This window comes from Protobothrops mucrosquamatus, unplaced genomic scaffold (assembly GCF_001527695.2).
Source record: "Protobothrops mucrosquamatus isolate PMUCROS unplaced genomic scaffold, P.Mucros_1.0 scaffold198, whole genome shotgun sequence".
Taxonomy (NCBI): domain Eukaryota; kingdom Metazoa; phylum Chordata; class Lepidosauria; order Squamata; family Viperidae; genus Protobothrops; species Protobothrops mucrosquamatus.
In genome coordinates, this window is record NW_015386554.1 from 71,750 (window position 1) to 88,962 (window position 17,213).

At 38.7% G+C, this 17,213-nt stretch overlaps 1 protein-coding gene across 1 annotated transcript in view; it reads right to left on the reverse strand.

The window, feature by feature from the left end:
* Positions 1-12,621, reverse strand: part of CORO2A (coronin 2A) — a 70,169-nt gene extending 57,548 nt beyond the window's left edge. The window contains exon 1 of the mRNA XM_015813814.1: positions 12,572-12,621. Coding sequence (XP_015669300.1) covers positions 12,572-12,586 — 15 coding nt within the window. The 5' untranslated portion in view covers positions 12,587-12,621. The remainder of the gene's footprint in view (positions 1-12,571) is intronic.
* Positions 12,622-17,213: the final 4,592 nt, after the last annotated feature.

Sequence of the window (17,213 nt, forward strand, 5' to 3'; positions counted from 1 at the left end):
ACTGGGGTATCTGTGTAGTCTTCAATGCATGTTACAGTAATCTGATCTGGTAGTAATGAGAACAAGAGGACTGTTGTCAGAGCCTGCCACTCCAGGTAACACCGTAAGTCGCACACCATCCAAAGTTGTTCAAAGTGCGCCCTGAAACATAGCTCCCCTCAAATTTAGCCCTCACCTGCAAATGTAACAGAAGCCATGAGTCCAGGAAAACATTCAAGTTAAGAGCTGTTTCTTCATCCAAAGATAAAAGCAGAGCAGACACAGAGCCGGATAAGTTATGGACATTGCTGTCTTGATCCTATTAGGGTTCAATTCCAGCTTGTTTCCAGACCCCACAACCTCCAAGCACTTGGGCCCAGTCTACCATAGAGTCCCTGGCCCGGCCTGGAATTATCAGCATGCTCCTCTGAAATTGACAGGGCTAATGTTAATAAGATGTTAATAAGATGTTAATAAGAAGGGGGAAGAGGAACCCACAATAGACGGCACATTGGGATGACTTCTCTGTTCCTTTAGGATTCATTTGCACTACGCTGCTCCTTTAGGAGGGAGAAGAAACACCATAATCCTGAATCTTACAAGCAATCCAGAATGATATTAATGTCAATGGATGCTGCTGAAAAGTCAAGCAAGATAAAAAAAAAATTGTATTCCCTACATCCAGGAAAGCCATCCATCCGAGCAACGAATACTATTCTCTCCTGTGGCCAGGCCTAAATCCTAGTGAAATAAACACTGTACCGTAGGAACTTGGTATTTGGTGACTGTTGGACTGACTCTCCAAACTTCATTTCTCTTCTCACCAAACACTGCTAGCTGGCAGGAAAACGTTTATCAATTAGTTACCTTAAATATGGTTAACCTGGGCAGCAAAGACAAGTTCTGACAGACGGCTACACCCCCAAGTTTAGCTATCTGTCAAAACCTGGCCCATTATTCAGAGAGCTGATCTATCACCACTGGTCAGAACCAGCCTGGTAAAGGTGCCTGGGATCCTCAGATGGAGAAGGCTGTTTCATCAGGCAATGAGAAGGGTTTGTTCAGTCCAGTGAGAGATTTTCCCACTTCACCATGAAACTGCTCTCCCAGCATCATTCAGCTGTTTTTTAAAACTATTTTTAAACACAGGTTTACCATTCTTCTGAAAGAGCATGAAACCCATGTTGAAAGAAAAAAAAAACTAGCAGGCCCTGGGGATACTGAAATGGAAATATCTTCCGTGCCTATCTCTTGTTTTTCAGGTTGGCTGATAAGAGCTGGAGCCAGCTCTTTACCCACCAAGTTGTCAAAACACACACACACACACACACACAGAGAGAGAGATAAATAGATAGATAAATAGATAAAGAGAGGGAGGGAGGGAAGGAGAGAGAGAGAGAGAGAGAGAGAGAGAGAGAGAGAGAGAGAGAGAGAGAGAGAGAGAGAGAGAGAGAGAGAGAGAGAGAGAGAGAGAGAGAGAGAGATGATCCATGCAACTGGACAGATCACTATAGCTCTTGTGGGAGAAAATTGCTGAACAGACATGCAGGAGAGGAGGCATGCCAACACAGCATCCTAAAATGCAACAGGAGCTGGGCAGATCCCACACGACAACCATGCCATCACCAGCACTCTTGATGAAGCCTTGTAGGTCATTTTCCCAAAAAGACTTTGTTGGGAGAAGAGAATGAACATTATTTCAAAACTGAAATAGTTAAAGCTTTCTGCTGCAAGCTGGATATGAAACAAAGGTCATGTCCTTTAAAAATGGTTAACGGAGTGTCTTTGGGCCACAGCTGGTGGATGTCTGATAAACCCACTGACTAAAAGCCATTTGCCCCATAGTGATTATAGCGACTTCTAGCATCATCAGCTATCACAGAGACGATAACAAAGCCTCTTTACTGTAATGTGAATGCAACTATTAAATTCCCTAGTGATAATCCCACCAAGCAAAGAAAGGCAGGCTTAATAGAAATAAAAATTAGAGAACACATCCAAATAACTGGAGCTTCAGAAAAGAAATAACATATTATCAACAAAATAGCAGAGTCGCTGACATAATTTTTCTTGCAAAGTAAAATGTACCTCACCCACAGCTCTGGTAACTCTCAGCGGAGCAGAAATTCCTGAAAATGGATGAATATTGCTTAGGGGAGGGGGAGGGACAGAGACAGCACAATGGTCTTTGTCAACAAAGAGTATTACTGAGTTATTGGTTTTTTCCATCTACAGACAAAATTGCCTTAAGGAGTTTTGGATAAGAAACTGTGATCAATTGATACATATAAGCTAGGGTATATGTGGTCTTCAAGAGTTTATTATACTACAATTTCCAGCATTGTTTCTTCTGCTGCTTACAACTGCCAGGCATTATTCAGATAGAGCCAAAACTGTGTTTCTCAGACTTTATGCCATTATGGACCAAGAAAGATTTCAACAATGCGAAGACCAACTATCCCTTTATCTTTGTCTTCACATTTTTTTTCAGTGAATATGATATTAGGTATAGTTGCATCAGGGAATGTCTTCTCATACCCGCCATTTTAAAAAGAAATTCTATACCAACTATAATCCCAAATTAAGAATTTATATAGCATTAAAAATATTTTATATACTATATGCCATGCTAAAAATTCTTAGGATAAATATGCTGGTAAAGAATGCTCTTCAGTAGAAATCTCTAAAGAATGATGGGCAAGATGATTCTCATTTAATAAAATCCCAATTTTAGCAATAGCAATAGCATTTTGGCTTATATACCACCCCAAAGTACTTTACAGCACTCTCTGGGAGGTTTATAATGTAAGCATTATCTGCATATCGCTCCCAAAAATCTGTGTCCTCATTTTACCGACCTTGGAAGGATGGGTCAACCTTGAACCCCATCAGGATCAAACTCCAAGCTGTGGGCAGAGTTTGGCTGCAATACTGCATTTTTCAAACACTATGCCACCAAGGCTTTTAGATATTCATAATCTAAAATAATGAATCATTATTCATCATCACATTTCTTAGTTACGTGTGTCTCTTTTGAGGCTGCTTGTCTGAGATCACTGCCCTACTTAAGACAATACCTGTGGACTCACAGTCAATGGTATTCAAGAACTGTTGACTTCTGTCATTTTCTGAATTTAAATACATTGCTATTTGCACATTTTTTCCTATGTCCATGAAGCAGTTTTCAGCCACTGATCCATTTCACAAACAGCTGATCTGTGTTGAAGAGGGAGAAGCTGGGACTGAGGTGGCAAAAGGACTCTGATCTCACCAACTGACTGGTGGTGAAAATTGAAAATAGGGGCTGAGGCAGTGAATGGGTTGCAGTCAATGGATTGGCAGTGAAAGGGAGAAGGGGACATGCTAGAAATCCATGGATCACCAATGGTCTCCAAGTCCCTTCCAACATTATTATTATTATTATTATTATTATTATTATTATTATTATTATTATTATTATTATTATTATTATTATTATCATCATCAATCATCATCATCATCATCATCACCACCACCACCACCACCACCACCACCACTTTGGAAATCATTGATCTTGAAAGCCTGTGTAGCTAATGCCTGGTCTAATGAGTGGGAAGATTCTCAGGAACTATGAGTAACAGCTCTTGCTCTGGCTGATGGAGGAGTTTTCTTTCTCCCATGGATTTTCCTGTGGATTCTATCTATTTTTAAAACTACAGCAATTTGAGATTCAGTGTCTTGTGAAAAACAAGCCATTAGGTATTGAGCTTTCCCTTGCAGGCCTGCATTTTCCTTTGCACTGGGAAATAAATCAATCAACCAATCAATCCTAATGTGGAGAAGAGTCTGAGGCCTGATTTCTCCAGTCAGATAGTAAGGTGTCAGCTTGTTCTAATTATTTGTGTTACTTTCCATGGTAGGGAAGCCCAGGGGAAGCATAGAAATGTTTTCCATCCCTGTCGCAATCAGCTTCAGCCTGGTACAGATACATAAAGGACAAGTCAGCTGGGCACAGTGGTTAAGATACCAGGTTGAAAATTGTGAGTTTTACTCCCATCTTAGGCACAAAACCTGACCCTGGGCCAGCCATTCTCTCTCAGCCCTAGAAAGCAGCAAGGATAAGCCACCTCAATCTTGCCAAGAAAATTGAGAGACTAGTCCAGGCAGTTGCCAGGCGTCAACACTCACTTGAAGGTACAAAGAAAGTAAAAAAAACCCCATAGAGCAATCTGAGCTTTTTCATTGTTTCTGTGTTCTGAATAGAGGGAGGAGAAAACACAGATAAGCTGGACGATTCCGGGGGACTAGCAAAGCAAAACCAGTAACAATTGGCCACCCTGCCCTTCAACAAAATTGTTTTTAAATAAACTTGACTTGATATGGAAATACAGGTAGTCCTCAACCTACAACCACAATTGAACCCAAAATTTCTGTTGCTAAGCGAGACAGTTAAGTGGATTTTGCCCCATTTTATGACCTTTCTTGCCACAGTTGTTAAGTGAATCACTGCAGCTGTTAAGTTAGTAATACGGTTGTTAAGTGAATCTGGCTTCCCTATTAACTTTGCTTATCAGAAGGTCACAAAAGGTCATCACATGACCCCGGGACACTGCAACCGTCATAAATATGAACCAGTTGCCAGGATTTTTGATCACATGACCATGGGGATGCTACAATGGTCATAAAGGTGAAAAACAGTCATAAGTCGTTTTTGCAGTGCCTTTGTAAGTTCAAACAATCACTAAGTGAATAGTTGTAAGTCAAGGACTACCTGTAGAAGCCACCAAATAATTAATTGAAGTTGCTCCATTTTAATTATGAAAAGGCTTTTTTGTGGTACTAAGCCTGACATGTATATATGTCAGCAATTTCATTTTCTTTTTATTTTATCATTCAAAATAGCCTTCTACTTTATGTTATCACAAATCAGTAGTCCAAATTTAAAGTACTTCCAAATGAGAACTCCACAACATTTTGAAAGCAGCTTTGGACCTCTGTAATCCCATACTTGTCAGCTAATTTCATCAAGTAAACTAATTTATTTCTCGCTCAGTCGCACTGTATCTGAAACTTCTTTTCCCTGAAAAATTGTGGCTCTATAATATTTGCAATATGTCTGTTTCTCAATGTCTACAAACAGCTGCCTCAACATATTTGACATTTTTTTCAACTCCCCCCTTACAAGAGCCACTTAGATTTTTTTTTTTTTAATTTTATTTTGCATATCACTAGACAAATTCATGGAATGTGAAATAAGGGAAGAGATTAGGGAGAGGGCACAGTCAATTTTTATTTTGTTTTTTTTACGGAGTGAGAATCAAGAAAGTTTTCTTGCCACAGAGCTAGTGATGTCTCAAAGGTAGAATAGTATTTTTTTTTGTTTTTTGTTCTAGGTTTGCTAACAATTTGTGATCATCTTTGAAGAGCCAGGGAGTGGAAATGTTAGCAAAGCGGAAGAGTTTTAATTCATGCTATACTTAATTTTATTACAGTTGGAATAATACATTTTCCAGAAGGACCATAATTAAATTAGACTGCACTGTGAGGGAGTGGATTGCTTTTTCTTTTTTTTGATAAGAGGGCAATCATTGCCAAAGTCTCTGTCTTCATTTTGATAATTAAATCAATCCAAAAAGAAGATAATATACAGCGAGTCAATCATTACCTCAGTCACATAGCTCAATCCATTTCGAATGTACTTTTTCAGAAAAAGAAAAACAGCTATTCTAGGAACTTGCCTATTTCCACAGTTTTCTTGATCTTCCACCTTGGTCTTCTTCTATCTTTCCAATGGGTGCAAACATGTCATTGCTGACCAAGAACCTGAGATTTCCTCAACAGGCTCAGCCCACAAAAGAGACATTGTAAAACGGCAACATCAGCAGTGGTTTTTCAATCACAGCAACAATCAGGGAGTCGGCATTTTTCCTTTGTCTACCACAGAGCCAGCTGTGCTTAGAGTTGGTACAGATTAATAGACAGGGATATAAATAATGAAACATGAAATCATGTAACAAGATCCTCAGCAACAAGCACAATATCCTTTCCAACATGATCCACCGCCAACTCACACCTACGAAATATAGCTAGTAATCCCTACAAGGCAGTGAAAAGAAATGTTGGAAGGATGTAGGTCAAGGTCTTTATCTTTAACGGTGACATTACAGTGAATATGGTAATGTTATCTTCCATGTGTTGAACTGCAATTTCCAGCATCTTTGAACCAGCCTATATCTGTAGCTCTGACTGCTGAGACCTAGGATTTAATAAGATCTGGAATAGCAAGTCCCATTGCTAACATGACACTTAACCAGCACCTGAAACGTGACCTGAATTAACACAAGAACTTTGGCATGGCTTGCTTGGTGTTCACTTTGGGTATGATATGAAGCCAGTCAACAGAAGATATGCAACAAATCTTAGTCAAGTAAACTATAGCTTAGCACAGTATAGAATGCAGGTTCCTCATTTGTTAGCTTTCCCACAACTACTGCAACCCTCCCTACCATAACCTATACTGCTTCCACATTTTAGCAAAAAAGCAGGAATTGTCAAAAATGAACTCCCAACCTTTAAAAGCAAATATTTCTTTTTGCAAAACCATCATTGGATAAAATTCTATATATCTTGCACCAGATATGTTCCTTAACAATAAGTAACTTCATAACCAAGGCCAGTCTGTGATTGCAATAATGTTATATCCCATCCCTTACTTCTGAACAGACAGAGGGGGAAGCAAGAGAAAGAAAAGCACTCAGTGACAAATATAAAGGCGATCATTTAGTTCCCCAGTTCAGTCTTTGGTGTCTCCAGATTATTTATTCATTTATTGGATTTATATTCTGCCTTTATCCTGGTTATAAAAGATCCCTGAAGCTGTAAGTTCTGGCCACACTGGTCAGAAGTGAACTAGCTGAAGAATTCATATATCTAAGTAAACAAACAAACAAACAAACTCTACTTGAAGTCTCCATAATTCACCACCCATGCTGTATTATGGATGCAATACAATACTATACAGAGAGGCTTGGACTACCACAGAATTCCTGACCAAATACATTTCAAGTAATTTTTAGTAAAACAGCAACCTAGAGTAAACTCAGCCCAGTAGAGCATATGACTGGCTGACTGTTGTAAGAACCAGCAATGTACACAATCAATGGTAATACTGTAATCCAATACAATGTCACACCAGCCAGTATTCAGTATACCAGTACAAGATCCTTATTCGCCAAATGATTTTTATCAAAGCCACAAGATGGAAAGTGCCCAAAACCCCTAATAAAGTTTACTGTGGGATGTGATGATGTGAAGCCTCAATCATGATCACTTTATGTACTGAAGCACAAAAATGAATTTAAGTGTTTTTCAAACTATCAACATTAATCACAGCTATTCATAACGGGCAGGATTCTTATTTCAGTGGGAATTCTGTACTATGTAAAGCAGTGAAATAGAATAAGTTCAACTTCAAAGCTTGATTGCAATGCCTGAACCAGGAATTTTGCAAATTTGGGGCCCAGACCAGAGAATTTTGTCTCACTGTGTATTTGTAATATGTACACACATATGTAGTCTTCAAGCAAAGGAGTATTAGGCAGGCCTTATGAAGTTTCCAAATTAGCTATCATCCAGATTAGATAAAAACTAAGGGCCAAGCCTTTTGTTTTTCCTTTTTTGCCACTCTGTTTTTTGCTCCAGCAGTAAATCACAGCTGGATTACAGACAGTCCATATTAAATCAGAAGTCATGATATAGGATTCCAAAAGAAAGTCAGTCCAAAAGACAAAAAAGTCCAAGAGGCAAGACCAAAGTCCAACCACAATCAAGAAAACAGAAAGATACCAGAACTCAGTAAAACTGCTGCTCAAACAGGAAGTTGTCCCTACTGTTCCTCTCTAGAAGGATCCAATGTTGGAGATGTTCAAAAATCACAGCAGCTCCTAATATTCAGGATCCATCAACTGAAAATTCATTTTTGGATACACTCCAAGCTTGCTAGTTCACAGGGCCATCCTCTCTTCTATAACATTTACCACATTTTTTATGTCTCAGTGTTTCTCTCTAGTAAACATAATTACACTTTGCAAAGGATGGCACAGTGTGATTTCATAATTAACCACTTGATAATTTGAGCTTCAGAAAGACATGGAAACTTTTAAAGAAAACCACTCTATCTAATTAATAAATAGTAAAGTTCCTCACTGCACTTTCTGAAGGACTGAAATATCCACACACAAAACCTACTCACTGATATTTGCATGAAGAGGTGGTCCAATATACACAGGTGCAGACTTTTGCTATGAAATTTTTTTAGTTGTTCTTGGATATTATTCCAATATTTTACCAGGTACTAGTGCATGTTTATTCATATGAATAATTAAAAATAGTAATAGAACTCACAGCACTTTTGGGAGTTCAAAATAATATTTTACACATTATCTCTGAACTGGTTTTAAATGATCAGATTCTTGTTTATATTTTAAATATGATTCCGTACTTTACCTGAATGTTAAGCATACTACAGTCTCTATATACAGGGAGCATTGGGTATCACTTAAAATACATTTAAAACTCAGGATAATCCCATTCCACTTCAACTGCATGGCTCGTCCAGTTCATGTGGGTACTTTTGATGCCAGTGACCTATTCCATTCCCCCTCACTTTGTGGGTCATTGAAATATGAAACATCATGTGAAATGAGCTACCTATGAAATCAAACTTACATACAAACTGATCCAGATGGGGAGGAAGCAATCATTTTATATCAAAGTTTATAAATCTATTTGCTAACATTTATAAATTCACTATCCAAAGGATGTTTCATTAGACCTTTGAAGGACTTTCCAAATGAGTGGGATTGCAACACGCAGAATTCCCATTCAAATGGCCAAAGATGAAAAGGGACTGTGCCTTTGCTATAGTGGCGCACAGATTCTGAAGAAGCCACCCAATCAATGCTGACACTCTATTTTTTTAAAGCAGATTTTTGTCTAGACATTTGAAACTAATTTATTAAGCTGGTTGATGTGTGCTGAATATTTGATGTGTTTGCTGCCTTTAATTGCTATAGTTCAGTGATGGCGAACCTTTTAGAGACCAAGTGCCCAAACTGCAACCCAAAACCCACTTATGCATCGGCGGGTGCTGGGTGGGTGTGGCCTATTGGCTGGGTGTGGCCCATTGGCTGGGTTGGCCCATTGGGTGGGCGTGGCTGCAGTGGTAACAGCAGACTGGGTGGGACTAAAAAGTTCAATCAATCAATTCCAACTTTGCAAGATCTTTTTTTTTCCAGCGAGAAGTTGAAATTGACTGATTGAACCTTTTTTTTTTTTTGCACACGGCGGCGGAGGCCTAAAGCGAAAAGGTTTTATAAAACCCAGCTGAAGGCCTAGGACTGGGGTGACGGCGCGCGTGCCGACAGAGAGGGCTCTGAGTGCCGCCTCTGACACCCGTGCCATAGGTTCACCACCACTGCTATAGTTGATGCTTTCTTTTAACCAAACAACACACTAGGATTTTAAAACATGTTTTAAAGACTGCCTTGTGCCTGTGAAATGAAGAACATGATACAAATATTTTAATGATATTAATCAGTGTTATATGGCACTGCTTTTGTTGCTATGATAACATCTAGCTTGCCACTGATAACTTAGCAAATACATGAGTGAAGATGCAGTTCAGTCTTTGATCCATACTTCCATGCCTTGATTCAAGCTGATTTTAGAAAATCCCCTGGGCTCTCCTACTTCAATTATTGAGAATAGCAGGGGATTCCTCCCTACTGGCCCCCTTCCCCTCTTTACTAAATCTCTGGAGGAAGGTAGAATCATGCAAGAGCAACATCTGGCTGGTTATCCCAGCCAATGATGTGGATCGTGAGCAAGCCAAACATTACTGATTTACGCTAGTCTGAAAGTATTAGCAAGTTTAGCACAGACATGACAGCCACCATTGTACAAATCTGGTAAAAGCCCTCATAATAAGATCTCTTTTCTCTCTCTTATGTCCAGATCTGCAACTATCGTAACTGGGAAAACAAAACATCTGGAATTGCCTAAGCTGACATCAAGTAACCATGCAAAACTGTATTATCTATAGCTACTCCAGAAAACTGTGGAACACCCTTCCCCTTGAGGTTTACTGAGTTCAATCCTGAGCAATTTCCAGAAATACTATTTGAACAGATGATGACATTTGCGGATAAGCTGAACTGAAGTCTGTACAAGGTGTCTTCCAACCTCAACATATTATGGTTTATGGGATTGAAGGCCAATATTTCTGGAGAAGAAATATTGAGAATAAAGAGAATAAGGATAATAGTAGAAGTGAGTGACTGAGCCACTTTTCTTGAAGATGAAGCCTTGCTATTCTAGCCCTGCATCAGAACAGTTGTTCAGAATCCATAAAAAGCAGCACAGACCACAGACGGGGCCAAAGAAGAGATGAAGAAGCAGGGAGTTTGGAAAAGATGGTTTGGGGATCTGGAAAAGCAGCCAGCCAAGAATCACCAACGAGCAGTAGGAATTCAAGAAGTGAAGACTCAACATCATAAACAAAATATTTTGATATAAGCCTCTGAGCTTTATTTATCAAAGACTTTACTGGATTGCTGTATCACGATCTGAGAGTGGTTATTATTGTGCCAGGAGTCTCTGGAAGTAGGATATGTAAAGGAAAAGAGGGATGAGAACATTGTATATCTTAACAAAGAAAGAAATTAACATTTCTTAAATTCATTACTGAAGTTCCAGTTAATTGCAGGAAGTGGCAGGGTAAATGTAGTAGATGGCTGCTGCCTTTATTTTGCTAATGAGTTTCATGGACAAGTGCTCAGTGCTGGAACCAGTATGTTGGGCTAAACAGGGACCAAGTCATCATTTCAAGGTTCGGATAAATCACATGTTTCCAATGCTGCTAAGTGACACCTGACAATTAATAGTCACCTCCACAGACTCTAAGCAAGGTCTTACTTTCAACAACTACCTGACACCCAAAAGCTTCTCACAGCACAAAACTATTTTTCATTATCTATAAATTATAAATATCATTCATGTGAGTCTTTCTTTTAGCAAAATTCACATTACAATTTAAAAAAGCAATTCTTTTGCACACTTCAGTGTAGCTTCTTTGGACCCAGGGACAAAGTCACATCAACATTCCTTCTGCACGAAAACCCCAGGGCAAAGGCAGAGCAATAAACACATTCTACTGCAGTCGTCAACAGCTTTATCTATATACCTCCAACAAATCCCATTATTTAGATCAGCCTTCATCTGGTCTCCCTCAAGTATGTCAGCGAAAACTTCTTTTAAGAAAGAGGAAGAAGGAGAAAGAGAAGGGGGTGTAGTATTGTATTTTCATTCATAATTGTTTTCGCTGTTTGCAAGCCACTTTGGGAAAACTGTTATCCTGAAAGCTGGGATATAATAATATAATAACTGTAATAAACAAATTCTCTTCCCAGCCACATATCTTTGCTGGTTTGGGATTATGCAAATTGTAGTCTAACATATCTAAGAGGTACTTGATGGGAGAAAGTTTCTGTACCAGCCATATAATAAACACTGAGTACCTAATTTTGCAAATATGTGTGTATATATATTTAACCAGTAAATTTAAAATGGGCAAATGTATCAGCATTAAATCTCATTTAGTTGTCCTAACCACTGAAGCAGCTGACCAGACTGTCCATCAGCTATCATTCCTTTTTTTAAAAAAGTTCTGAAAATAAGCCATTATTTCAATATTCAAGATATGTCCATGAAAGCTAGTATCCTTTTTGTCAAATTGTGACAGACTCGGTAAAAAGAAGAATTCACTTCCAATAGGAAAGGATTTTTCACTGGTTGTTTACCTGGAGGAGAATCTTACCTCACCACAGGCAACTATGCGAAGGACAGCCACCAGTCTGAAAAGCAAAGCACAGCAGTGCCCAACTTCACTTAATCCCCTGCTCCACCCAATTCAAGAGACCTCTACAAACTATGAGCCTCTTTACTTCCTGATGCTGGAAGCAAACGTTATTCATCTCCAAGCACAACAATGTTAAAAAATAAACTCTAGTTCTTGTCAGATCTGTTAAGAATGCAGATACAGATCAATGCATCTAAATTGATTGATCAAATTGCTAGACTATAATAGAATATAGGTCTTTCTTTTTCAGGAAGAGAAACATTTCTTACCCAAGAACTTCCTGGTATACAGTTCCTCTTAAGTCTAGCAAGGCTGGGATGGGGAATCTACTACGAGTCTCTACAGATAAGACCCATATTTTTGTGATAACTGCAGGGACCCGAGCTGCCAAATATATGTAAATTCAATAACTAGGATTTTTCTTGGTCGCTTTTCTTTTACCCCGCCCTTCAGATGCAGAACGATGCAGTCTGTCCACCTCGCGAATAGCATTCAGTTCCAGGAGCAGACTTAAAATTATTATTATAGTACACCAAGAATATTCAGCTTTATAAGAGAGATGTGAAATTGCCCGCTCTTGTTTACAGCTCGCAAAATAAAAAGAAAGAAAGAAAGCATGTCAGCTTATTCTTCTGACATGATTCAAAAGCAGCTTCAACGTCTTAGTTCCTTCTTTTTTTTGCAACGGTTTCCTACCTTCGTGACGGTCATGCAGGCTGGATTTTTTTTAAAAAAAAATGTTTTATATAGGTGCCCGTCTGGTACCAGGAGCGTCTTTCTGCAGCAAAGATCTCAGATCCTGTCTGCACCACACCTTCGCCTACGCTTTCCCTACCCTCTCCCCTTACAGGTGTCGCCGCGCGATCAAAGAATCCCGTTCATTCATTATAGCCGCGTTGCAGCTTCGTATGCAAAGCATCGCAAGACGCCCGTTTAAAATAAAAAATAAAATAAATCACGGAAGAATCTTTTTTAGTTATTATCTCCCACCCGCTTTATTAAAAAAAAAAAAGACAGCCTGTTCTAATATTAAAGATCCGCCCGCTTGCAGCAAGCACGCTCGACAGGCAAGGCGCACGCTTGCGAAGTCACTGCAGAACGCACACACATACACACGCGCGCGCGCGCGCGCGAGCTGGGAGTTAGAGGGAAAGCGAGGGGCGGAGCCGCAGGAGAAAGGAACCAAAGGCTACTAGTCACCCCTCCCCTCTTTTGTGCACGAGCGAGACGCTCTGACGGAGCGGGCGGGGGCGTTGCGGCCCAGGGAGGGGGAAGCAACTTGGGGAGACCTTCAGCCCTTTGCAGGGAAGCCGGGCTTCTCGTTCAGAAATACATTAAAAACAAATTTTGCGGCTAATAGTGACCCACGTTCACACGCGCGCGATTTAGAAATAAGAGACACGCAGAACGTTTTGCAGTTTCCGAAGTCAGTTCTCCACAGTCCTTTCCTGCTGACTTCATAGGCATCGCTGGGCGGTTCTCCTAGCCCCACTATGTTGCTTGCTTTGCAGAGCTTGTTAAAAAAAAAAAACCGCCCAAAATTTCCTTGTGGTCTCCCATCGAAGTGCTAATCGGGCCTGCATTCTCCTTTTTTTTCTGATCTTGCACAAGGACATTGGTTCAATATTTCTGGATTGCATAATCCATGCAATCCCAGTCTGCCACTGTAGGTTGTCCATCCCACATTCTGAATTTTCTCTGGGTATAGGCTATGTCTTTCCCAGCCATAAGAACTAGGAGTTTTCTTATATGCTGTTTCGTGATTGCGAAAAATGCCAGACTCTATTGCTGCTTAAGAACATTAATCAACTTTTATTATATTCTGAATGGAAGAGTTTGTGGACCTCCATTGAATGGAAACTCTACCGTTACCATCACCTCCAAATCTGGGCTGAGTCATACAGGCACACATGCATCTCCATTTTTAATAAGGACTCCTGCCCGGGACTTGGGACTGGACTAGATCTCCAATGTCCCATCCAGCCCTGATTCTATCATTGTTTTAAACATCTCCCTCCCCATTGCCTTGCTGATTATACCTCCCTAACTAACCCAGACTATCGTTAAATGGAATATAGCATTCGTTGGGGACTGGATGGGTGGATGCAGGATCTTCCATGTTTTACTTCTCTTTTTACCCATTAATTTTTTTAATAACTGGAGTTTCACTTCTTTATTTTCTTCGTTTCCTCTGTGACATATCTGGATGTTTGAAACTGGCATGCACCAGCTGAGCTATTCATTTGACATAGTTTTGCAGTTGAAAAGATGGATGTTTCATTTTTCGTTTCAGGCCCTGCCCAGAAATTCTACTGAAAAATCCCCAAGAAATTCGTTCAGAAGTTTGACCTGGGATTAGCTTCAGGCTGAGAATATGACTTTCCATCTTGTGCCAGGAAAGCCATTGTGAACTGGGCATCCATCTGAACCGAAGAAAGCTGAAACATACAGCAACAGTGTGAGTGTGCAAGAATAGCACTTCCCCCCAAATTATTATCCTTCAAATGATTGTACAGTATTCAGCTGGTTGCACTCAAGCTCATTTCTGAAGGGCACCTGCCTTTAATTCCTAAAGCTGTTTGAAATCATTTTTAATCCCTTGAACATGTCATCATATTAAGTGATGTTTTTTCAATATATGTAGGCAAATCTAAATTGGTTGTGGATCTGATGTCTTGATTTTCATCCCTGTTTACCACACCATCCAGTCCTTCCCTGTTGCATTTTTAAGATTGATTTTTTAAAAGTCCATGACCCTTTTAAAATGTCAATTTGTTCAATTAACTGTTATCACTGAGATAAGCCCACTTAGAAAATGACAGCCTTGCATCCCAGACTATTTTAAGCTATTCTTACTTTTTTTTGCTTACTACAAAAAATAAACACTTTAAATAATATTTTAGTAATATAAATATTAATTTTTTTAGGTTCTCATGCTAGGATCCAGTTAAGGAAGAAAAAAAAACTAATGAAAGCATCACTGTCCGTCTTTCCAAAAACTTTATAAGTGCTTTATAAATATATATCCATTTGATTTGCAATTAATATTATCACTTTGAACTGCCTGTATTTTACAGTATTTTAAAGAAGTGAATCCCCAAACTCACTAGCTTATTGACCCCCTTCATGAAGTTTCATGTTGTTCATCGACCCAAAAATATTTATTATGAAAATAATTATTAAATACTATTACCTAATAGGAAGAAGAAGGAGGAGGAGGAGGAGGAGGGAAGAGGGAAGAGGAAGGATGGATACTCCCATTTATCCTTGGGGGTAATATTGAGCACTTTGTGTAACTCTGTTTTAGACAATGCCCTTCAGCTTCCCATGTAATTAATCTTGTGGCATTTATGCCAGGTGGTGAGACAAATAAGTAGAGAAATGTATTTCAATCTAGTTTATAGCCACAATAGTTTCAACACCTTTCAATATCTTAGTCTTGTAAGCCATCCTTGTTTCCACTATGTCTATACACCAATTCATACATGGTCTTTTTTCTTCTATCTTCTTGCCTCTATTTGAAGAGCTCAGTTTTATTCACATTTGAGATTCTCAGGCTTCCCTTTCCTTCCCCCCCCCCCCCCTTATCTCTTCTTTCATGTATTTGTCTTGCAATTTGATCCTNTCCCCCCCCCCCCCTTATCTCTTCTTTCATGTATTTGTCTTGCAATTTGATCCTTTTTCATTCCAGGTGAGAAAAACCTGGACACATTTTTTCAGCCTAGGAGCAACCTTTTATCAGGGGCAATTTTCATAAACATATTGAGACTTCATAAATGAAAACAAATTGCAAACATATTTGATACCCTACCTAGTTGTTACTGTTGCTGTTTTATAAAAGTTCCATTTTGCATAAACAAACTGCTCAGATAACTAAAATATAAATAAATAAAAATGTTAATCATACTTCCTCCTCATCTGCTTCTAAGCTTTCTTGGCATTCTGGATCCCATATCCCCTATGCCTTAATATCTTTATTCCCTGGTCAACTGGCAAGAGAGTGTAAGAGAATTGTTTTGCTTGTCATTATCCAGATATTTCACTGTAAAAATACAATAGTAACCTCCTGTTAGGGAAGTGGGCCACCAGTGTGTAGATTCAGTGCAGAAATAAAAAAAAACTGGATTGTCCTTCTCACACAAAGGGACTTCACAGGTTCCCCTACCTTTTTTTAAAAAAAAAAACAGGAAATATATTACCTCTATCACTAAGAAATATCTTGAAAAAATGGGCACTGTTACTCATTTCTTCATAAAGAAAATGTATCAGATACCATCATGAAGTTTCTACCATCATGAAGAATTCTTGGTAAAGTTTACACAATGGTTTATATTTAAATAGAGATTTCCTCCAGGTCAAATAAGTATACTAAAGTGATTCCTTAAATACATTTATTGCTGCTTCAAACTTATCAGTGATAAAGTCCAAATTATATGACCATTTATCAGAAGTAGGGCAAAAAGTCAAGGCTGGAGTAAGCTCAAAGCATGAAACTTTAGTCACAATTCACATTTAACTTGCCAATTCAGAGGTCTTCAAATGGTAGATTCAAAATGGTTCTGGCTGCATTCTTCACATTGTTCTTTTCCATTCTCTACTTCAACACTAAGTGATATTTAGTGCTATAGTGTAAAACAGCTTCATCCAAAAAAAGTAAATTCCTCAAATCGGAGACAAAGAAGAACTAGTGTGATCCATTTGGGAACAGCAAACTGGTATAAGTGTTAGGGTGGATAAAGATGTGAACAGATTTCACTACTGGTGAAATCACGTATCAGTGAAAACTCCGTTTATTCGGTTCATCTCTTCTCAGGCATACTGCTATAATATTGAAATCATATTGCACCTTATTTGGTTGCTTTAAAGATTATGGTTCAACGTATGTGAGAACAAAACTAAGAATAGGCAACCTAGTACCCTCTAAAATAGTTTGAACTACAACCTTGGGCTGAATTGAGTCATAATCTTTAGTTTTAGGAAAAACACATGGAACTATTAAATAATGTTGCAAACGGTTGAAATAAACACTTCAACAAAGCCAGTGGTTGAAAGTTTTTAAAAATTATTTGCCTCTTTGGTTGATCTGAAACCTCTAATACCTGTCTCAATGCCTTCATCTTCTGGATCAGTAAAATAAGTCCCTAGTTTGGATTAAATAATATTTTATCCACACTATCATTGGTAGCAAGTTTAACCAGGGCTGGTAACATGCCCTTACTAAATGCAATCATCAGTGACATAGGTCAAGATAAAGAATAATGGATAATAATAATAATAATAATAATAATAATAATAATAATAATAATAATAATAATAATAATAATAATAATAATAATAA